General features: G+C 47.7%; 1 protein-coding gene across 1 annotated transcript; it reads right to left on the bottom strand.

Moving 5' to 3' along the window:
* Window positions 1-11513: 11513 nt before the first annotated feature.
* LOC115120101 (cytochrome P450 26A1-like) lies at window positions 11514-18221 on the bottom strand. The gene is made up of 7 exons (XM_065016186.1): window positions 17627-18221; window positions 17280-17504; window positions 16837-17118; window positions 16583-16729; window positions 14328-14462; window positions 12213-12365; window positions 11514-12092 (listed from the first exon to the last, which is right to left on the bottom strand). Exons 1-7 carry the CDS (start codon window positions 17813-17815, stop codon window positions 11751-11753), a joined length of 1473 nt encoding a protein of 490 aa, XP_064872258.1. The 5' UTR covers window positions 17816-18221; the 3' UTR covers window positions 11514-11750.
* Window positions 18222-24138: the final 5917 nt, after the last annotated feature.

Below are 24138 nucleotides of genomic sequence, written 5' to 3'. Positions count from 1 at the left end.
CCCATCAGGGTGACTGTGAAGAAAGACAGGAGTTGAACTGTGTCGGGGTGGGGCCTTCCCATCAGGGTGACTGTGAAGAGAGACAGGAGTTGAACTGTGTCAGAGTGGGGCCTTCCCATCAGGGAGACTGTGAAGAGAGACAGGAGTTGAACTGTGTCGGAGTGGGGCCTTCCCATCAGGGTGACTGTGAAGAGAGACAGGAGTTGAACTGTGTTGGGTTGAGGCCTTCCCATCAGGGTGACTGTGAAGAAAGACAGGAGTTGAACTGTGTCGGGGTGGGGCCTTCCCATCAGGGTGACTGTGAAGAGAGACAGGAGTTGAACTGTGTCAGAGTGGGGCCTTCCCATCAGGGTGACTGTGAAGAGAGACAGGAGTTGAACTGTGTCGGGGTGGGGCCTTCCCATCAGGGTGACTGTGAAGAGAAACAGGAGTTGAACTGTGTCAGAGTGGGGCCTTCCCATCAGGGTGACTGTGAAGAGACAGGAGTTGAACTGTGTCAGAGTGGGGCCTTCCCATCAGGGTGACTGTGAAGAGAGACAGGAGTTGAACTGTGTCAGAGTGGGGCCTTCCCATCAGGGTGACTGTGAAGAGAGACAGGAGTTGAACTGTGTCAGAGTGGGGCCTTCCCATCAGGGTGACTGTGAAGAGACAGGAGTTGAACTGTGTCAGAGTGGGGCCTTCCCATCAGGGTGACTGTGAAGAAAGACAGGAGTTGAACTGTGTCAGAGTGGGGCCTTCCCATCAGGGTGACTGTGAAGAGAGACAGGAGTTGAACTGTTTCAGAGTGGGGCCTTCCCATCAGGGTGACTGTGAAGAGACAGGAGTTGAACTGTGTCAGAGTGGGGCCTTCCCATCAGGGTGACTGTGAAGAGAAACAGGAGTTGAACTGTGTCAGAGTGGGGCCTTCCCATCAGGGTGACTGTGAAGAAAGACAGGAGTTGAACTGTGTCAGAGTGGGGCCTTCCCATCAGGGTGACTGTGAAGAGAGACAGGAGTTGAACTGTGTCAGAGTGGGGCCTTCCCATCAGGGTGACTGTGAAGAGACAGGAGTTGAACTGTTTCGGAGTGGGGCCTTCCCATCAGGGTGACTGTGAAGAGAGACAGGAGTTGAACTGTGTCAGAGTGGGGCCTTCCCATCAGGGTGACTGTGAAGAAAGACAGGAGTTGAACTGTTTCGGAGTGGGGCCTTCCCATCAGGGTGACTGTGAAGAGAAACAGGAGTTGAACTGTGTCAGAGTGGGGCCTTCCCATCAGGGTGACTGTGAAGAGACAGGAGTTGAACTGTTTCGGAGTGGGGCCTTCCCATCAGGGTGACTGTGAAGAGAGACAGGAGTTGAACTGTGTCAGAGTGGGGCCTTCCCATCAGGGTGACTGTGAAGAAAGACAGGAGTTGAACTGTTTCGGAGTGGGGCCTTCCCATCAGGGTGACTGTGAAGAGAGACAGGAGTTGAACTGTGTCAGAGTGGGGCCTTCCCATCAGGGTGACTGTGAAGAGACAGGAGTTGAACTGTGTCAGAGTGGGGCCTTCCCATCAGGGTGACTGTGAAGAGAGACAGGAGTTGAACTGTGAAGAGAGACAGTCAGAGTGGGGCCTTCCCATCAGGGTGACTGTGAAGAGAGACAGGAGTTGAACTGTGTCAGAGTGGGGCCTTCCCATCAGGGTGACTGTGAAGAGACAGGAGTTGAACTGTGTCAGAGTGGGGCCTTCCCATCAGGGTGACTGTGAAGAAAGACAGGAGTTGAACTGTGTCAGAGTGGGGCCTTCCCATCAGGGTGACTGTGAAGAGAGACAGGAGTTGAACTGTTTCAGAGTGGGGCCTTCCCATCAGGGTGACTGTGAAGAGACAGGAGTTGAACTGTGTCAGAGTGGGGCCTTCCCATCAGGGTGACTGTGAAGAGAAACAGGAGTTGAACTGTGTCAGAGTGGGGCCTTCCCATCAGGGTGACTGTGAAGAAAGACAGGAGTTGAACTGTGTCAGAGTGGGGCCTTCCCATCAGGGTGACTGTGAAGAGAGACAGGAGTTGAACTGTGTCAGAGTGGGGCCTTCCCATCAGGGTGACTGTGAAGAGACAGGAGTTGAACTGTTTCGGAGTGGGGCCTTCCCATCAGGGTGACTGTGAAGAGAGACAGGAGTTGAACTGTGTCAGAGTGGGGCCTTCCCATCAGGGTGACTGTGAAGAAAGACAGGAGTTGAACTGTTTCCCTTCCCATCAGGGTGACTGTGAAGAGAAACAGGAGTTGAACTGTGTCAGAGTGGGGCCTTCCCATCAGGGTGACTGTGAAGAGACAGGAGTTGAACTGTTTCGGAGTGGGGCCTTCCCATCAGGGTGACTGTGAAGAGAGACAGGAGTTGAACTGTGTCAGAGTGGGGCCTTCCCATCAGGGTGACTGTGAAGAAAGACAGGAGTTGAACTGTTTCGGAGTGGGGCCTTCCCATCAGGGTGACTGTGAAGAGAGACAGGAGTTGAACTGTGTCAGAGTGGGGCCTTCCCATCAGGGTGACTGTGAAGAGACAGGAGTTGAACTGTGTCAGAGTGGGGCCTTCCCATCAGGGTGACTGTGAAGAGAGACAGGAGTTGAACTGTGTCAGAGTGGGGCCTTCCCATCAGGGTGACTGTGAAGAGAGACAGGAGTTGAACTGTGTCAGAGTGGGGCCTTCCCATCAGGGTGACTGTGAAGAGACAGGAGTTGAACTGTGTCAGAGTGGGGCCTTCCCATCAGGGTGACTGTGAAGAAAGACAGGAGTTGAACTGTGTCAGAGTGGGGCCTTCCCATCAGGGTGACTGTGAAGAGAGACAGGAGTTGAACTGTTTCAGAGTGGGGCCTTCCCATCAGGGTGACTGTGAAGAGACAGGAGTTGAACTGTGTCAGAGTGGGGCCTTCCCATCAGGGTGACTGTGAAGAGAAACAGGAGTTGAACTGTGTCAGAGTGGGGCCTTCCCATCAGGGTGACTGTGAAGAAAGACAGGAGTTGAACTGTGTCAGAGTGGGGCCTTCCCATCAGGGTGACTGTGAAGAGAGACAGGAGTTGAACTGTGTCAGAGTGGGGCCTTCCCATCAGGGTGACTGTGAAGAGACAGGAGTTGAACTGTTTCGAGTGGGGCCTTCCCATCAGGGTGACTGTGAAGAGAGACAGGAGTTGAACTGTGTCAGAGTGGGGCCTTCCCATCAGGGTGACTGTGAAGAAAGACAGGAGTTGAACTGTTTCCCTTCCCATCAGGGTGACTGTGAAGAGAAACAGGAGTTGAACTGTGTCAGAGTGGGGCCTTCCCATCAGGGTGACTGTGAAGAGACAGGAGTTGAACTGTTTCGGAGTGGGGCCTTCCCATCAGGGTGACTGTGAAGAGAGACAGGAGTTGAACTGTGTCAGAGTGGGGCCTTCCCATCAGGGTGACTGTGAAGAAAGACAGGAGTTGAACTGTTTCGGAGTGGGGCCTTCCCATCAGGGTGACTGTGAAGAGAGACAGGAGTTGAACTGTGTCAGAGTGGGGCCTTCCCATCAGGGTGACTGTGAAGAGAAACAGGAGTTGAACTGTGTCAGAGTGGGGCCTTCCCATCAGGGTGACTGTGAAGAAAGACAGGAGTTGAACTGTTTCGGAGTGGGGCCTTCCCATCAGGGTGACTGTGAAGAGAGACAGGAGTTGAACTGTTTCGGAGTGGGGCCTTCCCATCAGGGTGACTGTGAAGAGACAGGAGTTGAACTGTGTTGGGTTGAGGCCTTCCCATCAGGGTGACTGTGAAGAGACAGGGCCTTCCCATCAGGGTGACTGTGAAGAGAGACAGGAGTTGAACTGTGTTGGGTTGAGGCCTTCCCATCAGGGTGACTGTGAAGAGACAGGGCCTTCCCATCAGGGTGACTGTGAAGAAAGACAGGAGTTGAACTGTGTTGGGTTGAGGCCTTCCCATCAGGGTGACTGTGAAGAAAGACAGGAGTTGAACTGTTTCGGAGTGGGGCCTTCCCATCAGGGTGACTGTGAAGAGAGACAGGAGTTGAACTGTGTTGGGTTGAGGCCTTCCCATCAGGGTGACTGTGAAGAGAGACAGGAGTTGAACTGTGTTGGGTTGAGGCCTTCCCATCAGGGTGACTGTGAAGAGAAACAGGAGTTGAACTGTGTCGGGGTGGGGCCTTCCCATCAGGGTGACTGTGAAGAGAAACAGGAGTTGAACTGTGTTGGGTTGGGGCCTTCCCATCAGGGTGACTGTGAAGAGAGACAGGAGTTGAACTGTGTCGGGGTGGGGCCTTCCCATCAGGGTGACTGTGAAGAGAAACAGGAGTTGAACTGTATCAGAGTGAGGCCTTCCCATCAGGGTGACTGTGAAGAGACAGGGCCTTCCCATCAGGGTGACTGTGAAGAGAGACAGGAGTTGAACTGTGTCGGGGTGAGGCCTTCCCATCAGGGTGACTGTGAAGAGAGACAGGAGTTGAACTGTGTCGGGGTGGGGCCTTCCCATCAGGGTGACTGTGAAGAGACAGGAGTTGAACTGTTTCGGAGTAGGGCCTTCCCATCAGGGCGACTGTGAAGAGAGACAGGAGTTGAACTGTGTTGGGTTGAGGCCTTCCCATCAGGGTGACTGTGAAGAGACAGGAGTTGAACTGTGTTGGGTTGAGGCCTTCCCATCAGGGTGACTGTGAAGAGACAGGAGTTGAACTGTGTTGGGCTGAGGCCTTCCCATCAGGGCGACTCCTCAAGCTTATTTCTTGTCAAATACTGCAGAATACATAAAGGACAATGACTATTATTCATTATGATGAACAAAGACACTATCAATTTAATTTACTCCAGTATGTACTTCAATACATTTCCGTTTTCAAGGTATTTTACACTTTACCAGAGTATGTTGCGATGAACTCAGACATTCTGGAATATACCAGTCATCTCTCTCATTCAGAACCATTATCAGCTGTATACAGAGTCATTGTCATATCAACTGTGGTGGAGTTTGAAAGCTAATATGATGTTCAGTGAAGTAGACATCTCGGGCTCCAGCGTCACTCTCTACTTCCATCCCTAAGCCTGACCCGCTAGCTGCTACTGTAAATCCTTTTCCTACTCAACAAAAGGCCTTCTTTCTGTTTTGCATTCGGTCTTTTTATACAGTGTCATGTGGTTCAAATACAGCGTCATTCAGTATGATGTCACAAAGTGATGCTCGTTCAAACAGCAACAGGATATGTTCAATTCTAGCTGCTTCCTGTCTCTTTAAGGCGGCCTGCTTCCTGTCTCTTTAAGGCGGCCTGTTTCCTGTCTCTTTAAGGCGGCCTGCTTCCTGTCTCTTTAAAGCGGCCTGCTTCCTGTCTCTTTAAGGCGGCCTGTTTCCTGTCTCTTTAAGGCGGCCTGTTTCCTGTCTCTTTAAGGCGGCCTGTTTCCTGTCTCTTTAAGGCGGCCTGCTTCCTGTCTCTTTAAGGCGGCCTGTTTCCTGTCTCTTTAAGGCGGCCTGTTTCCAGTCTCTTTAAGGCGGCCTGCTTCCTGTCTCTTTAAGGCGGCCTGCTTCCTGTCTCTTTAAGGCGGCCTGCTTCCTGTCTCTTTAAGGCGGCCTGCTTCCTGTCTCTTTAAGGCGGCCTGCTTCCTGTCTCTTTAAGGCAGTCAAGCCTGCTTCCTGTCTCTTTAAGGCAGTCAAGCCTGCTTCCTGTCTCTTTAAGGCGGCCTGCTTCCTGTCTCTTTAAGGCAGTCAAGCCTGCTTCCTGTCTCTTTAAGGCAGTCAAGCCTGCTTCCTGTCTCTTTAAGGCGGCCTGCTTCCTGTCTCTTAAAGGCGGCCTGTTTCCTGTCTCTTTAAGGCAGTCAAGCCTGCTTCCTGTCTCTTTAAGGCAGCCTGCTTCCCCAGATCACTGAACTCTGTGTGACCTTTTGGGACCTGAGAAAAGCCTCTCTGATTATGAATAACAGCAATGGGCCATCCCAATGAGAGCTGGGGCGCTGAGATGATTGGCCGGGGGGGTAAGAGACTGATATCAAATCTAATCTAGTCGCTGAATACCTTACTGTGAAATGCTTACAACCCTTAACCAACAATGCAGATGTTTTTTTAAGTAAGTAAAAAAAAAAATCAATGCTAAATTAAATAAATTAAAGTAAGAAAAAAAGTAACACTATAAAATAACAATAACGAGGCTATATACAGGAGGTACCGGGTCAATGTGGAGGCTATATACAGGAGGTACCGGGTCAATGTGGAGGCTATATACAGGAGGTACCGGGTCAATGTGGAGGCTATATACAGGAGGTACCGGGTCAATGTGGAGGCTATATACAGGAGGTACCGGGTCAATGTGCGGGGTTACAGGTTAGTCCAGGTCATTTGTACATGTAGGTAGGGGTGAAGTGAATATGCATAGATAATAAACAGAGAGTGGCAGCAATGTTAAAAGGGAGGTCAATGCAAATAGTCTGGGATGAACTGTTCGTCAGTATAATGGCTTGGGGATAGAAGCTGTTCGTCAGTATAATGGCTTGGGGGTAGAACCTGTTCATCAGTATAATGGCTTGGGGGTAGAAGCTGTTCAGCAGTCTGATGGCTTGGGGGTAGAAGCTGTTCATCAGTCTAATGGCTTGGAGGTAGAAGCTGTTCATCAGTCTGATGGCTTGGGGGTAGAAGCTGTTCAGCAGTCTAATGGCTTGGGGGTAGAAGCTGTTCATCAGTCTAATGGTTTGGGGGTAGAAGCTGTTCAGCAGTCTGATGGCTTGGGGGTAGAACCTGTTCATCAGTATAATGGCTTGGGGGTAGAAGCTGTTCAGCAGTCTGATGGCTTGGGGTAGAACCTGTTCATCAGTCTAATGGCTTGGGGTAGAAGCTGTTCATCAGTCTGATGGCTTGGGGGTAGAAGCTGTTCAGCAGTCTAATGGCTTGGGGGTAGAAGCTGTTCATCAGTCTAATGGCTTGGGGGTAGAAGCTGTTCAGCAGTCTAATGGCTTGGAGGTAGAAGCTGTTCATCAGTCTGATGGCTTGGGGTAGAAGCTGTTCATCAGTCTAATGGCTTGGGGGTAGAAGCTGTTCATCAGTCTAATGGCTTGGGGGTAGAAGCTGTTCATCAGTCTAATGGCTTGGGGGTAGAAGCTGTTCAGCAGTCTAATGGCTTGGAGGTAGAAGCTGTTCATCAGTCTAATGGCTTGGAGGTAGAAGCTGTTCAGCAGTCTATTGGCTTGGGGGTAGAAGCTGTTCATCAGTCTGATGGTTTGGGGGTAGAAGCTGTTCATCAGTCTGATGGCTTGGGGGTAGAAGCTGTTCAGCAGTCTGATGGCTTGGGGGTAGAACCTGTTCATCAGTCTAATGGCTTGGGGGTAGAAGCTGTTCATCAGTCTGATGGCTTGGGGGTATAAGCTGTTCAGCAGCCTCATGGCTTGGGGGTAGAAGCTGTTCAGCAGTCTAATGGCTTGGGGGTAGAAGCTGTTCATCAGTCTAATGGCTTGGGGGTAGAAGCTGTTCATCAGTCTAATGGCTTGGGCGTAGAAGCTGTTCGTCAGTATAATGGCTTGGGGGTAGAAGCTGTTCATCAGTCTAATGGCTTGGGGTAGAAGCTGTTCATCAGTCTAATGGCTTGGGGGTAGAAGCTGTTCATCAGTCTAATGGCTTGGGGGTAGAAGCTGTTCGTCAGTATAATGGCTTGGGGGTAGAACCTGTTCATCAGTATAATGGCTTGGGGGTAGAAGCTGTTCAGCAGTCTGATGGCTTGGGGGTAGAACCTGTTCATCAGTCTAATGGCTTGGGGGTAGAAGCTGTTCATCAGTCTGATGGCTTGGGGGTAGAAGCTGTTCAGCAGTCTAATGGCTTGGGGGTAGAAGCTGTTCATCAGTCTAATGGCTTGGGGGTAGAAGCTGTTCAGCAGTCTAATGGCTTGGAGGTAGAAGCTGTTCATCAGTCTGATGGCTTGGGGGTAGAAGCTGTTCATCAGTCTAATGGCTTGGGGGTAGAAGCTGTTCATCAGTCTAATGGCTTGGGGTAGAAGCTGTTCATCAGTCTAATGGCTTGGGGGTATAAGCTGTTCAGCAGTCTAATGGCTTGGAGGTAGAAGCTGTTCATCAGTCTAATGGCTTGGAGGTAGAAGCTGTTCAGCAGTCTATTGGCTTGGGGGTAGAAGCTGTTCATCAGTCTGATGGTTTGGGGGTAGAAGCTGTTCATCAGTCTGATGGCTTGGGGGTAGAAGCTGTTCAGCAGTCTGATGGCTTGGGGGTAGAACCTGTTCATCAGTCTAATGGCTTGGGGGTAGAAGCTGTTCATCAGTCTGATGGCTTGGGGGTAGAAGCTGTTCAGCAGTCTGATGGCTTGGAGGTAGAAGCTGTTCATCAGTCTAATGGCTTGGGGGTATAAGCTGTTCAGCAGCCTCATGGCTTGGGGGTAGAAGCTGTTCATCAGTCTGATGGCTTGGAGGTAGAAGCTGTTCATCAGTCTGATGGCTTGGGGGTAGAAGCTGTTCATCAGTCTGATGGCTTGGGGGTAGAAGCTGTTCATCAGTCTGATGGCTTGGAGGTAGAAGCTGTTCATCAGTCTGATGGCTTGGGGGTAGAAGCTGTTCAACAGTCTAATGGCTTGGGGGATAGAAGCTGTTCAACAGTCTAATGGCTTGGGGGTAGAACCTGTTCAGCAGCCTCATGGCTTGGGGGTAGAAGCCAGTGGGTTAATACACGACCGGTGGGTCCCCCGCAGGACGGTTGAGCTAACGTAGGCTAATGCGATTAGCATGAGGTTGTAAGTAACAAGAACATTTCCCAGGACATAGACATATCTGATATTGGCAGAAAGCTTGAATTCTTGTTAATTTAACTGCACTGTCCAATTTACAGTAGCTATTACAGTGAACTAATACCATGCTATTGTTTGAGGAAGGTGCACAGTTATGTACTTGAAAATGTATTAGTAAACCAATTAGGCACATTTGGGCAGTCTTGATACAACATTTTAAACAGAAATGCAATGGTTCATTGGATCAGTCTAAAAAAACTTTGCAAATCAAATGCATTTATATAGCCCTTATTACATCAGCTGATATATCAAAGTGCTGTACAGAAACCCAGCCTACAACCCCAAACAGCAAGCAATGCAGGTGTAGAAGCACAGTGGCTAGGAAAAACTCTCTAGAAAGGCCAAAACCTAGGAAGAAACCTAGAGAGGAACCAGGCTATGAGGGGTGGCCAGTCCTCTTCTGGCTGTGCCGGGTGGAGATTATAACAGAACATGGCCAAGATGTTCAAATGTTCATAAATGACCAGCAGGGTCAAATAATAATAATCACAGTAGTTGTCGAGGGTGCAACAAGTCGGCAAATGTCAGTTGGCTTTTCATAGCCGATCACTGAGAGTATCTCTACCGCTCCTGCTGTCTCTAGAGAGTTGAAAACAGCAGGTCTGGGACAGGTAGCACGTCCTGTGAACAGGTCAGGGTTCCCTAGCCGCAGGTAGAACAGTTGAAACTGGAGCAGCAGCACGGCCAGGTGGGCTGGGGACAGCAAGGAGTCATCATGCCAGGTAGTCCTGAGGCATGGTCCTAGGGCTCAAGTCCTCCGAGAGAAAGAAAAAAAGAGAGAAAGAGAGAATTAGAGAGAGCATACTTAAATTCACACAGGACACTGGATAAGACAGGAGAAGTACTCCAGATATAACAGACTGACCCTAGCCCCCAGACACAAACTACTGCAACATAAATACTGGAGGCTGAGACAGGAGGAGTCAGGAGACACTGTGGCCCTGTCCGATGACACCCCCTGACAGGGCCAAACAGGCAGGATATAACCCCACCCACTTTGCCAAAGCACAGCCCCCACACCACTTTTGGGATATCTTCAACCACCAACTTACCATCCTGAGACAAGGCTGAGTATAGCCCACAAAGATCTCCGCCACGGCACAACCCAAGGGGGTGCGCCAACCCAGACAGGATGACCACAACAGTGACTCAACCCACTCAAGTGACGCACCCCTCCTAGGGACGACATGAAAGAGCACCAGTAAGCCAGTGACTCAGCCCCTGTAATAGGGTTAGAGGCAGATAATCCCAGTGGAGAGAGTGGAACCGGCCAGGCAGAGACAGCAAGGTCGGTTCGTTGCTCCAGAGCCTTTCCGTTCACCTTCACACTCCTGGGCCAGACTACACTCAATCATATGACCCACTGAAGAGATGAGTCTTCAGTAAAGACTTAAAGGTTGAGACCGAGTCACACTGATACCATCTAGTGGCCGAAATATATATTGCGCCTGGGCTGGAATAATACATTATGGCCTTTCTCTTGCATTTCAGAGATGGTACAAGAAAAAATGAAAATACATGTTTTTTTTTTCTTTGTATTATCTTTCACCAGATCTAATGTGTTATATTCTCCTACATTCATTTCCACAATCTTCAAAGTGTTTCCTTTCAATCGGTTCCAATAGGTGAAAATTCAAAAAAGGGGTCCGGTTTAAAGAAGGCCCCAGACAGGTACATACAGATAGGAACATTCTCATTGACTCCAGGTCATGAAATATCAAGTCCTCACCAGTAACAGGGCACTATATCTCTGGCTGTGTCCCAAATGGCCCCCTATATAGTGGTCAAATGGCCCCCTACATAGTGACTTACTGACCGTGAGCCTGTCGGTCTCCTGACCCTGACTAGACAGTCTCCTGACCCTGACTAGACAGTCTCCTGACCCTGACTAGACAGTCTCCTGACTAGACAGTCTCCTGACCCTGACTAGACAGTCTCCTGACCCTGACTAGACGGTCTCCTGAACCTGACTAGAGTCTCCTGACCCTGACTAGAGTCTCCTGACCCTGACTAGAGTCTCCTGACCCTGACCAGAGTCTCCTGACCCTGACTAGACAGTCTCCTGACCCTGACTAGACAGTCTCCTGACTAGACAGTCTCCTGACCCTGACTAGAGTCTCCTGACCCTGACTAGTCTCCTGACCCTGACTAGACAGTCTACTGACCCTGACTAGACAGTCTACTGACCCTGACTAGAGTCTCCTGAACCTGACTAGACAGTCTCCTGACTAGTCTCCTGACCCTGACTAGACAGTCTACTGACCCTGACTAGAGTCTCCTGACCCTGACTAGACAGTCTACTGACCCTGACTAGTCTCCTGACCCCGACTAGAGTCTCCTGACCAGAGTCTCCTGACCCTGACTAGACAGTCTACTGACCCTGACTGAGTCTCCTGACCCTGACTAGTCTCCTGACCCTGACTAGACAGTCTACTGACCCTGACTAGTCTCCTGACCAGAGTCTCCTGACCCTGACTAGACAGTCTCCTGACAAGAGTCTCCTGACTAGACAGTCTACTGACCCTGACTAGAGTCTCCTGACTAGACAGTCTCCTGACCCTGACTAGACAGTCTCCTGACTAGTCAGTCTCCTGACCCTGACTAGACAGTCTCCTGACTAGTCAGTCTCCTGACCCTGACTAGACAGTCTCCTGACCCTGACTAGAGTCTCCTGACCCTGATGGAAAGTGGAAGCGTCGAGGATATGTTTGTGACGCAACGTGTTCTCAATACCAGGTCTAAATGTCATGGAAGTAAAAAAAACAAAACATTTATTGACAAAACATGTTTTTATTAAATAAAACCCATACAACAACGTGTAATATAAATAAGGAAAAGCTATATAACAAATGTACAGACACCTTAATGGAATGAGAGAGTGTCGTTTGTTTCTATAAAACATCAAATATACACAACTCTCTTGTGTATTTTCACATATCAAGTATGAATCATTCAATCTAAAACTCATTACAATATGTATTTCATAGCTTTAATATGGAGGTGTGTTTTATTGTCACGAGGTACGGCTGTAACTGCTGAACACAGTGGGCAGGTTGTCAACGGGGTAGACCGTAGGGCCGGTCTTCATGGTCGGGGGGCCGTTCGACAGAGTCCAGTCACATTGCAGTGTCAGCTCTACCAGGAATATCTTCAGGAGAACCTTGGCAAACTCTTTCCCGACACACATCCTGGAGCCGCCTCCGAACGGGATGTAGTTGAAGCGCGAGGAGTCCTCAGAGGACTTGTCCGTGAACCGCTCCGGGTTGAACTCCTCTTTGTTGGGGAACACGTCGGCCACGTCGTGGGTGTCACAGATACTGTAGATCACGGTCCAGCCTTTGGGGATCTGGTAACCCTGGAAACATAGAACAGCCCTGTTTAGACAACTGGTCTGGAGTTTCAGTCACCATCCCGTCAAATGGACAGATTAGTATTGTATTCAAAAATCATCTGTAAAAAAAGGAGGAGGACTTACATTGAGCTGGAATGTCTTCAGCACCACTCTGAAGCCTCCAGGTACAGGAGGGTTTATCCTCAAGGTCTCTTTGATAACACAGCCTGTATACTTTAACTGTTCCAACACCTCAATGTTCACATTCTGCCCCAGCAGATCCACACCTAGTTCCTCCTGACAGAGACACGGAGAGAGAGAGAGAGAGCGAGAGACACGGAGAGAGAGAGAGCGAGAGACACGGAGAGAGAGAGAGCGAGAGACACGGAGAGAGAGAGAGCGAGAGACACAGAGAGCGAGAGACACAGAGAGCGAGAGACACAGAGAGCGAGAGACACAGAGAGCGAGAGACACAGAGAGCGAGAGACACAGAGAGCGAGAGACACAGAGAGCGAGAGACACAGAGAGCGAGAGACACAGAGAGCGAGAGACACGGAGAGAGAGCGAGAGACACGGAGAGAGAGCGAGAGACACGGAGAGAGAGCGAGAGACACGGAGAGAGAGCGAGAGACACAGAGAGAGAGAGAGAGCGAGACACAGAGAGCGAGAGAGAGCGAGACACAGAGAGCGAGAGAGAGCGAGACACAGAGAGCGAGAGAGAGCGAGACACAGAGAGCGAGAGAGAGCGAGACACAGAGAGCGAGAGAGAGCGAGACACAGAGAGCGAGAGAGAGCGAGACACAGAGAGCGAGAGAGAGCGAGACACAGAGAGCGAGAGAGAGCGAGACACAGAGAGCGAGAGAGAGCGAGACACAGAGAGCGAGAGACAGCGAGACACAGAGAGCGAGAGAGAGAGACACAGAGAGCGAGAGAGAGCGAGACACAGAGAGCGAGAGAGAGCGAGACACAGAGAGCGAGAGAGAGCGAGAGAGAGCGAGAGAGAGCGAGACACAGAGAGCGAGAGAGAGCGAGACACAGAGAGCGAGAGAGCGAGACACAGAGAGCGAGAGAGCGAGACACAGAGAGCGAGACACAGAGAGCGAGACACAGAGAGCGAGACACAGAGAGCGAGACACAGAGAGCGAGACACAGAGAGAGCAGAGAGAGAGCGAGACACAGAGAGCGAGAGAGAGCGAGACACAGAGAGCGAGAGAGAGCGAGACACAGAGAGCGAGAGAGAGCGAGACACAGAGAGCGAGAGAGAGCGAGACACAGAGAGCGAGAGAGAGCGAGACACAGAGAGCGAGAGAGAGCGAGACACAGAGAGCGAGAGAGAGCGAGACACAGAGAGCGAGAGAGAGCGAGACACAGAGAGCGAGAGAGAGCGAGACACAGAGAGCGAGACACAGAGAGCGAGACACAGAGAGCGAGACACAGAGAGCGAGAGAGAGCGAGACACAGAGAGCGAGAGAGAGCGAGACACAGAGAGCGAGAGAGAGCGAGACACAGAGAGCGAGAGAGAGCGAGACACAGAGAGCGAGAGAGAGCGAGACACAGAGAGCGAGAGAGAGCGAGACACAGAGAGCGAGAGAGAGCGAGACACAGAGAGCGAGAGAGAGCGAGACACAGAGAGCGAGAGAGAGCGAGACACAGAGAGCGAGAGAGAGCGAGACACAGAGAGCGAGAGAGAGCGAGACACAGAGAGCGAGAGAGAGCGAGACACAGAGAGCGAGAGCGAGAGAGCGAGACACAGAGAGCGAGAGCGAGAGAGCGAGACACAGAGAGCGAGAGCGAGAGAGCGAGACACAGAGAGCGAGAGCGAGAGAGCGAGACACAGAGAGCGAGAGAGAGCGAGACACAGAGAGCGAGAGCGAGAGAGAGCGAGACACAGAGAGCGAGAGAGAGCGAGACACAGAGAGCGAGAGAGAGCGAGACACAGAGAGCGAGAGAGAGCGAGACACAGAGAGCGAGAGACAGAGACGAGAGAGCGAGACACAGAGAGCGAGAGAGAGCGAGACACAGAGAGCGAGAGAGAGCGAGACACAGAGAGCGAGAGAGAGCGAGACACAGAGAGCGAGAGAGAGCGAGACACAGAGAGCGAGAGAGAGCGAGACACAGAGAGCGAGAGAGAGCGAGCAGAGACAGAGTATTAATTTCACAATCATTCCATAAGCCAATGAGATCTAAAGGACGTTATCAATGTCCTAGTAAATGACTGGATGAATTGATGATTCCCGGCTATAAATAACAGGTTCTTACCTGCTGGTGCAGTTCTTGTCTGAGTTTGTTGAGCGTGTCGGGGTTGAGTCCCAGGAACATGACCAGTGAGGTGGCTGTACTGGCAGTGGTCTCATGGCCTCCAAATAAAAGCTCTGTGGCCGACTCCTTAATTGCCTTCAGATAGAGAGAATTATTTTGTTTTACTCACTGAGCAAAGATTCTTATAACACCACAGCTGGTTTAAAATGTACATCTACCATCTGTTTATTTATGCATGAAAAATAACTTGCACGGTTTAAAAGGCTACCTGCCGCCCCTCCACTCTAACCACTAGGCTACCCCCGCCCCTCCACTCTAACCACTAGGCTACCCTGCCGCCCCTCCACTCTAACCACTAGGCTACCCTGCCGCCCCTCCCACTCTAACCACTAGGCTACCCCGCCGCCCCTCCACTCTAACCACTAGGCTACCCCGCCGCCCTCCACTCTAACCACTAGGCTACCCCCGCCCCTCCACTCTAACCACTAGGCTACCCCGCCGCCCCTCCACTCTAACCACTAGGCTACCCCGCCGCCCCTCCACTCTAACCACTAGGCTACCCCGCCGCCCCTCCACTCTAACCACTAGGCTACCCCGCCGCCCCTCCACTCTAACCACTAGGCTACCCCGCCGCCCCTCCACTCTAACCACTAGGCTACCCCGCCGCCCCTCCACTCTAACCACTAGGCTACCCCGCCGCCCCTCCACTCTAACCACTAGGCTACCCCGCCGCCCCTCCACTCTAACCACTAGGCTACCCCGCCGCCCCTCCACTCTAACCACTAGGCTACCCGCCGCCCCTCCACTCTAACCACTAGGCTACCCCGCCGCCCTCCACTCTAACCACTAGGCTACCCCGCCGCCCCTCCACTCTAACCACTAGGCTACCCCGCCGCCCCTCCACTCTAACCACTAGGCTACCCCGCCCCTCCACTCTAACCACTAGGCTACCCCGCCGCCCCTCCACTCTAACCACTAGGCTACCCCGCCGCCCCTCCACTCTAACCACTAGGCTACCCCGCCGCCCTCCACTCTAACCACTAGGCTACCCGCCGCCCTCCACTCTAACCACTAGGCTACCCCGCCGCCCCTCCACTCTAACCACTAGGCTACCCCGCCGCCCCTCCACTCTAACCACTAGGCTACCCGCCGCCCCTCCACTCTAACCACTAGGCTACCCGCCGCCCCTCCACTCTAACCACTAGGCTACCCGCCGCCCTCCACTCTAACCACTAGGCTACCCGCCGCCCCTCCACTCTAACCACTAGGCTACCCGCCGCCCCTCCACTCTAACCACTAGGCTACCCGCCGCCCCTCCACTCTAACCACTAGGCTACCCCCACTAGGCCGCCCCCTCCACTCTAACCACTAGGCTACCCCGCCGCCCCTCCACTCTAACCACTAGGCTACCCCGCCGCCCCTCCACTCTAACCACTAGGCTACCCCGCCGCCCCTCCACTCTAACCACTAGGCTACCCCGCCGCCCCTCCACTCTAACCACTAGGCTACCCCGCCGCCCCTCCACTCTAACCACTGGCTACCCTCCGCCCCTCCACTCTAACCACTAGGCTACCCCGCCGCCCCTCCACTCTAACCACTAGGCTACCCCGCCGCCCTCCACTCTAACCACTAGGCTACCCCGCCGCCCTCCACTCTAACCACTAGGCTACCCCGCCGCCCCTCCACTCTAACCACTAGGCTACCCCGCCGCCCTCCACTCTAACCACTAGGCTACCCCGCCGCCCCTCCACTCTAACCACTAGGCTACCCCGCCGCCCCTCCACTCTAACCACTAGGCTCCACCCCACTAGGCCCCGCCCCCTCCACTCTAACCACTAGGCTACCCCGCCGCCCTCCACTCTAACCACTAGGCTACCCCGCCGCCCCTCCACTCTAACCACTAGGCTACCCCGCCGCCCCTCCACTCTAACCACTAGGCTACCCCGCCGCCCCTCCACTCTAACCACTAGGCTACCCCGCCGCCCCTCCACTCTAACCACTAGGCTACCCGCCGCCCCTCCACTCTAACCACTAGGCTACCCGCCGCCCCTCCACTCTAACCACTAGGCTACCCGCCGCCCCTCCACTCTAACCACTAGGCTACCCGCCGCCCCTCCACTCTAACCACTAGGCTACCCGCCGCCCCTCCACTCTAACCACTAGGCTACCTGCCGCCCCTCCACTCTAACCACTAGGCTGCCGCCCCCAACGTCTCTGTTGTTGAAGATGGGGATACATGTATAGAATAGTGTTACCTGCATGCTGAACGGCTCGTCACTGTTCCTACTGATGTCTATCAGCTGTTGTAGCGCGTCTCTGTGTTTCACCTCTTTACCACTGTCGATTTTTTTCTGGATATTCTCCTCGATTTTTGAGTGGATTAGATTTCGGGCTTTCAATCCCTGTATATACAAGATGTTTATTTATTTTTTTACATTAATTTAGGCCCTGACAATATTCTGAATATATTGTTTAAAAATGTCATAGAATTGAGTGCACCGCTACTTACCCGGTACAAGCCGCTGAAGGGGACATCGACCGGAAGGGAGAAAAGGTTCTTGATCATCGCTTCGAAAGCCTCCACCAGCTCCTGCTCGTCGGTCTTGATCTGGTCCGGGTCGAAGCCCAGGAGGATCCTCATGGCGATGCGGAACATGAGGCGCTTCATCTCGGGGTAAACTAGAACGTAGGAGTCCTTCTCGAGCCATTCCCTCACGGCGCTCCTCACCTCCTCCTGGATCACCGGGATGTAGTGTTCCAAGGCATCCCGGGAAAACGCTCTCATTATAGCCTAAAATACAGGAGCAACTTTTCGTTAAGACGGAAGGGACATTAAAATAACTTTAAATAAGTGCAGATTTTAGCCAAACATCTATGCGTAAAATCCTACATTTAATTTGCTATTTTAAACATTTTATTCATGCCAAAACATTTTTTAAACCATCTACGCACCTTTTTCTTGTTTTTGTGCTGGGTCCCGTGCATATTGGAGAGCGTGTCCGATCCCAAAATAGTTCTGACGGAAGCGGGCCACTGCACGGTGACAAGTTTATGTTCACCCAGCAGAATGTGTCTGACGTTGTTCGCTCCCATGACGCGCACCGTGGGGTTGCCAAAGAGATGCGTTCTGTAAATGCATCCGTACTTCTGCCGTTTCATCCGCAGGAACTTTCTCCTCTGCAATAAAATGAATCAATAAAAATGCTTTGTTTATTATCAACGGAAAACATATTACACCAACAGGTTAATATTATACAATATTACTATTATTAAGTTTGAAAAGAGAGTGTTATAATTACCTGGAGAAGGAGTTGGAGCGTCTCGCCAATGAAAGGTAAGCCCATGGACCCAGGAGGGAGGGGGGCTCGACAGCTGGGATCCCGACCACGGATCAAATAAATCTCCCATAACTTCACCGCGATTAAAAAGAGAAAGATTGGAAGCACAATCGTGCACAAAAGGGTCGCCACCAACGCGTTCAAAGCCATCGCACTAGTGCGCGTAACGAGTCGCGTAACCAAACCAACTATAAACGTGTGAGGACTTTTAGGTGGAGCAAGAGTTTGTTTGCTACTGAAAGTCTGGGTGTTTTCTACGGCCTTTTTATACCCTTTCCCCCAGGTCTCGGCCTCCTGTTACCTTGGCTTAACGACAGAAATTAGTTCACACAAAGTTCATCTTTAATTGTTGTGTCATCTCGCTCCGCCCACCGAGTAGCAGCTTCTCCAAAAACCCCATTTGTTACAGGCGCATTTTAATACCACCTCCTGTTGGAGACACACAATCAGGGATTTAACTGTGAAAAGGTGTTAAGTCCCTCTAACAATAGGAACCATCCAAGGTTCTTTGTTGCAAATATTCCGCAGTTTAGCCGCATTACATGTGATGAGTTCTGCACGTAATGCCCGGGGGGGGGGCGGGTCTTAATTGAACTGCTTTCAACACGTTTCAATTAGCGCTGTTGGTTCCGAATTTAAATCATTTCCTTAATCCCCCTTTAAATTCCAACACACGTCTTTGCTTTGTTCGACCCATGCATTAAAGATGAATGTGGTCAAATGAAATCATTAAACAATCGTCTGAAAGATTGAATCCAGCATTTAGTTGGAATAACCAAGTTGTTTATATTGTATTTTATTAGACTATTACGAATTAATGACAGTTGTTTGGAGGCTAAACTGACAAGTTTTTATTTTGAGAGTTGGAGATGTTCAGTGACGTAGTGCGCACCCTGGTTAAACTGGTCTAATCTAGAATGAGACTTTAACCTGTTGTCTTGTCTTGACTACCGTTTCCCTCTGCAGTCGGTGACGCTGCTCTGTCTGTATCTGTGGAAGGGCCTCTGTTATAAAAAAAAATGATATCTTGCTTTTGCAGTGGGTTCAAACTTGGGTCAGTTGGTGGGAAATAAAACAAAATGTGTCTTAGTGTTAATCAAGGTTACTGGGAGGCTAAACATGTCAACACCGCTGGACCAACCCAGTGTATTTGGAATCGCTTTGTTTATGACAGCTATAACATGGAGCGGACAGGCGACTCAGCCAGTCAAGCAGGAGACGGCGTGGCTCCACTTTTACAGCGACACGTTCTAGACCCCCCCCCCCATTCTCTCTCTGTCGGGTCGCACCGATGTGCTGAAGCGTTGCCCTGCAGTTCACCTCCTCACTATGTATCCATGCTAATAGCTTGAGGAGAAATAGACCATAAATATCCGGATATTCTCAGGCGTTTAAACGCACATTTATTGATTAAGAATTCAACCACATAGCCTATCCAAGACACCGAAGAACGTGTATTATGACATTACCTTACTGCACGTTTGAGGGCATATAGGTTATTTCAGACAAAGCTGCCCCCCCGTTGAATAAGAACATTGTGTGAAATAGTTCCGTGATATGATGTCCTTACTCTAGTCCACACTGGTGTCAGCTGAAGTTCAAGAGTACATCACTCACTGTATATTCAGTCCATATGGACACATCATTTAACTCTTATATCCAGGTGGTTTTTAATACATGCCTTTTTAATAGCCCATAGAACCACCATCTGACCCGTGACGAATCATATATTTCCTTTAGATAGACCAGGATATTGACTTAAATGGCCACCGGTGATGTTTTTCGTGCTTCCCGTCCCACAAAATGCATAGCTATTACGCGCGCGCCTCTCTGTCTGCGTGTGAGAGAGAAACAGAGAAAGAGATTGAGAGAGATGAGGTCTGTGTCGGGGGGCGCATCGTCAGCGATTAGCTGGAGGCCGGAGAGGCTCTGCAACGCCGGGAGGGGGATCTCTCCTCATTCCCAAGCGCTGACGCTGACCTGCCAGTGCCCTACACCACGGACCCTGACATCTCGGTGAACTCCCGCGCACCAACCTCGCCAAGTTCACTGTCCATCAAATAACGAGATAGGGGACCGGGACCGGGCATGAACGAACACCAAGCAGCAATTACAGAGGAACGGTTATCTCCCGCTGTCGGTCAAGCACACAAATCAAATAACGCGGTAACAGTCTAATTGGGTCAAGAGATAAAATGGCTTCCCACTTGTTGGAATAAAACATTTTAATTGGATCCTTCTGCTTAATATTATCACCAGTAGCGTGTGACCCACTAGGATAATGTCATATATTATCACTAGTAGCCTGTGACCTACTAGGATAATGTAAAATATTATCACTAGTAGCCTGTGACCTACTAGGATAATGTAATATATTATCACTAGTAGCCTGTGACCTACTAGGATAATGTAATATATTATCACTAGTAGCCTGTGACCTACTAGGATAATGTAATATATTATCACCAGTAGCCTGTGTAACCTACTAGGATAATGTAATATATTATCACTAGTAGCCTATGTAACCTACTAGGATAATGTAATATATTATCACCAGTAGCCTGTGACCTACTAGGATAATGTAATATATTATCACTAGTAGCCTGTGACCTACTAGGATAATGTAATATATTATCACCAGTAGCATGTGACCTACTAGGATAATGTAATATATTATAACTAGTAGCCTATGTAACCTACTAGGATAATGTAATATATTATCACTAGTGGCCTATGTAACCTACTAGGATAATGTAATATATTATCACTAGTAGCCTATGTAACCTACTAGGATAATGTAATATATTATCACTAGTAGCCTATGTAACCCACTAGGATAATGTAATATATTATCACTAGTGGCCTATGTAACCTACTAGGATAATGTAATATATTATCACTAGTAGCCTATGTAACCTACTAGGATAATGTAATATATTATCACTAGTAGCCTATGTAACCTACTAGGATAATGTAATATATTATCACCAGTAGCGTGTGACCTACTAGGATAATGTAATATATTATCACTAGTAGCCTATGTAACCTACTAGGATAATGTAATATATTATCACTAGTAGCCTATGTAACCCACTAGGATAATGTAATATATTATCACTAGTAGCCTATGTAACCTACTAGGATAATGTAATATATTATCACTAGTGGCCTATGTAACCTACTAGGATAATGTAATATATTATCACTAGTAGCCTATGTAACCTACTAGGATAATGTAATATATTATCACTAGTGGCCTATGTAACCTACTAGGATAATGTAATATATTATCACTAGTAGCCTATGTAACCCACTAGGATAATGTAATATATTATCACTAGTGGCCTATGTAACCTACTAGGATAATGTAATATATTATCACTAGTAGCCTATGTAACCTACTAGGATAATGTAATATATTATCACTAGTAGCCTATGTAACCTACTAGGATAATGTAATATATTATCACCAGTAGCGTGTGACCTACTAGGATAATGTAATATATTATCACTAGTAGCCTATGTAACCTACTAGGATAATGTAATATATTATCACTAGTAGCCTATGTAACCCACTAGGATAATGTAATATATTATCACTAGTAGCCTATGTAACCTACTAGGATAATGTAATATATTATCACTAGTGGCCTATGTAACCTACTAGGATAATGTAATATATTATCACTAGTAGCCTATGTAACCTACTAGGATAATGTAATATATTATCACTAGTAGCCTATGTAACCTACTAGGATAATGTAATATATTATCACCAGTAGCCTGTGACCTACTAGGATAATGTAATATATTATCACCAGTAGCCTGTGACCTACTAGGATAATGTAATATATTATCACTAGTAACCTATGTAACCTACTAGGATAATGTAATATATTATCACCAGTAGCCTGTGACCTACTAGGATAATGTAATATATTATCACTAGTAGCCTGTGACCTACTAGGATAATGTAATATATTATCACCAGTAGCATGTGACCTACTAGGATAATGTAATATATTATAACTAGTAGCCTATGTAACCTACTAGGATAATGTAATATATTATCACTAGTGGCCTATGTAACCTACTAGGATAATGTAATATATTATCACTAGTAGCCTATGTAACCTACTAGGATAATGTAATATATTATCACTAGTGGCCTATGTAACCTACTAGGATAATGTAATATATTATCACTAGTAGCCTATGTAACCTACTAGGATAATGTAATATATTATCACTAGTAGCCTATGTGACCTACTAGGATAATGTAATATATTATCACTAGTAGCCTATGTAACCTACTAGGATAATGTAATATATTATCACTAGTAGCCTATGTAACCTACTAGGATAATGTAATATATTATCACTAGTAGCCTATGTAACCTACTAGGATAATGTAATATATTATCACTAGTGGCCTATGTAACCTACTAGGATAATGTAATATATTATCACTATATTAATCACTAGTGGCCTATGTAACCTACTAGGATAATGTAATATATTATCACTAGTGGCCTATGTAACCTACTAGGATAATGTAATATATTATCACTAGTAGCCTATGTAACCTACTAGGATAATGTAATATATTATCACTAGTAGCCTATGTAACCTACTAGGATAATGTAATATATTATCACTAGTGGCCTATGTAACCTACTAGGATAATGTAATATATTATCACTAGTGGCCTATGTAACCTACTAGGATAATGTAATATATTATCACTAGTAGCCTATGTAACCTACTAGGATAATGTAATATATTATCACTAGTAGCCTATGTAACCTACTAGGATAATGTAATATATTATCACCAGTAGCGTGTGACCTACTAGGATAATGTAATATATTATCACTAGTAGCCTATGTAACCTACTAGGATAATGTAATATATTATCACTAGTAGCCTATGTAACCCACTAGGATAATGTAATATATTATCACTAGTAGCCTATGTAACCCACTAGGATAATGTAATATATTATCACTAGTGGCCTATGTAACCTACTAGGATAATGTAATATATTATCACTAGTAGCCTATGTAACCTACTAGGATAATGTAATATATTATCACTAGTAGCCTATGTAACCTACTAGGATAATGTAATATATTATCACTAGTAGCCTGTGACCTACTAGGATAATGTAATATATTATCACCAGTAGCCTGTGACCTACTAGGATAATGTAATATATTATCACCAGTAGCCTGTGACCTACTAGGATAATGTAATATATTATCACTAGTAACCTATGTAACCTACTAGGATAATGTAATATATTATCACTAGTAGCCTGTGACCTACTAGGATAATGTAATATATTATCACTAGTAGCCTGTGACCTACTAGGATAATGTAATATATTATAACTAGTGGCCTATGTAACCTACTAGGATAATGTAATATATTATCACTAGTATTCTATGTAACCTACTAGGATAATGTAATATATTATCACTAGTGGCCTATGTAACCTACTAGGATAATGTAATATATTATCACTAGTAGCCTATGTAACCTACTAGGATAATGTAATATATTATCACTAGTAGCCTATGTAACCTACTAGGATAATGTAATATATTATCACTAGTAGCCTATGTAACCCACTAGGATAATGTAATATATTATCACTAGTAGCCTATGTAACCTACTAGGATAATGTAATATATTATCACTAGTAGCCTATGTAACCTACTAGGATAATGTAATATATTATCACTAGTAGCCTATGTAACCTACTAGGATAATGTAATATATTATCACTAGTAGCCTATGTAACCTACTAGGATAATGTAATATATTATCACTAGTAGCCTATGTAACCTACTAGGATAATGTAATATATTATCACTAGTGGCCTATGTAACCTACTAGGATAATGTAATATATTATCACTAGTAGCCTATGTAACCTACTAGGATAATGTAATATATTATCACTAGTAGCCTATGTAACCTACTAGGATAATGTAATATATTATCACTAGTAGCCTGTGACCTACTAGGATAATGTAATATATTATCACTAGTAGCCTGTGACCTACTAGGATAATGTAATATATTATAACTAGTGGCCTATGTAACCTACTAGGATAATGTAATATATTATCACTAGTAGCCTGTGACCTACTAGGATAATGTAATATATTATCACTAGTAGCCTATGTAACCTACTAGGATAATGTAATATATTATCACTAGTAGCCTATGTAACCTACTAGGATAATGTAATATATTATCACTAGTAGCCTATGTAACCTACTAGGATAATGTAATATATTATCACCAGTAGCATGTGACCTACTAGGATAATGTAATATATTATCACCAGTAGCCTGTGACCTACTAGGATAATGTAATATATTATCACCAGTAGCATGTGACCTACTAGGATAATGTAATATATTATCACCAGTAGCCTGTGACCTACTAGGATAATGTAATATA

The sequence above is a fragment of the Oncorhynchus nerka genome, unplaced genomic scaffold (assembly GCF_034236695.1).
Source record: "Oncorhynchus nerka isolate Pitt River unplaced genomic scaffold, Oner_Uvic_2.0 unplaced_scaffold_1095, whole genome shotgun sequence".
Classification (NCBI taxonomy): domain Eukaryota; kingdom Metazoa; phylum Chordata; class Actinopteri; order Salmoniformes; family Salmonidae; genus Oncorhynchus; species Oncorhynchus nerka.
This window is presented reverse-complemented; position numbering and strand designations above follow the sequence as displayed.

Excerpts from the sequence above, each read along its gene's own strand:
- LOC115120101 (XM_065016186.1), bottom strand. The coding sequence starts at position 17,815 with ATGGCTTTGAACGCGTTGGTGGCGACCCTTTTGTGCACGATTGTGCTT. Across the intron at positions 14,463-16,582 it reads ACGAGCCGTTCAGCATGCAG|GCAATTAAGGAGTCGGCCAC; the intron begins GTAACACTATTC and ends CTCTATCTGAAG. Across the intron at positions 12,093-12,212 it reads TGAAGACATTCCAGCTCAAT|GGTTACCAGATCCCCAAAGG; the intron begins GTAAGTCCTCCT and ends CTATGTTTCCAG.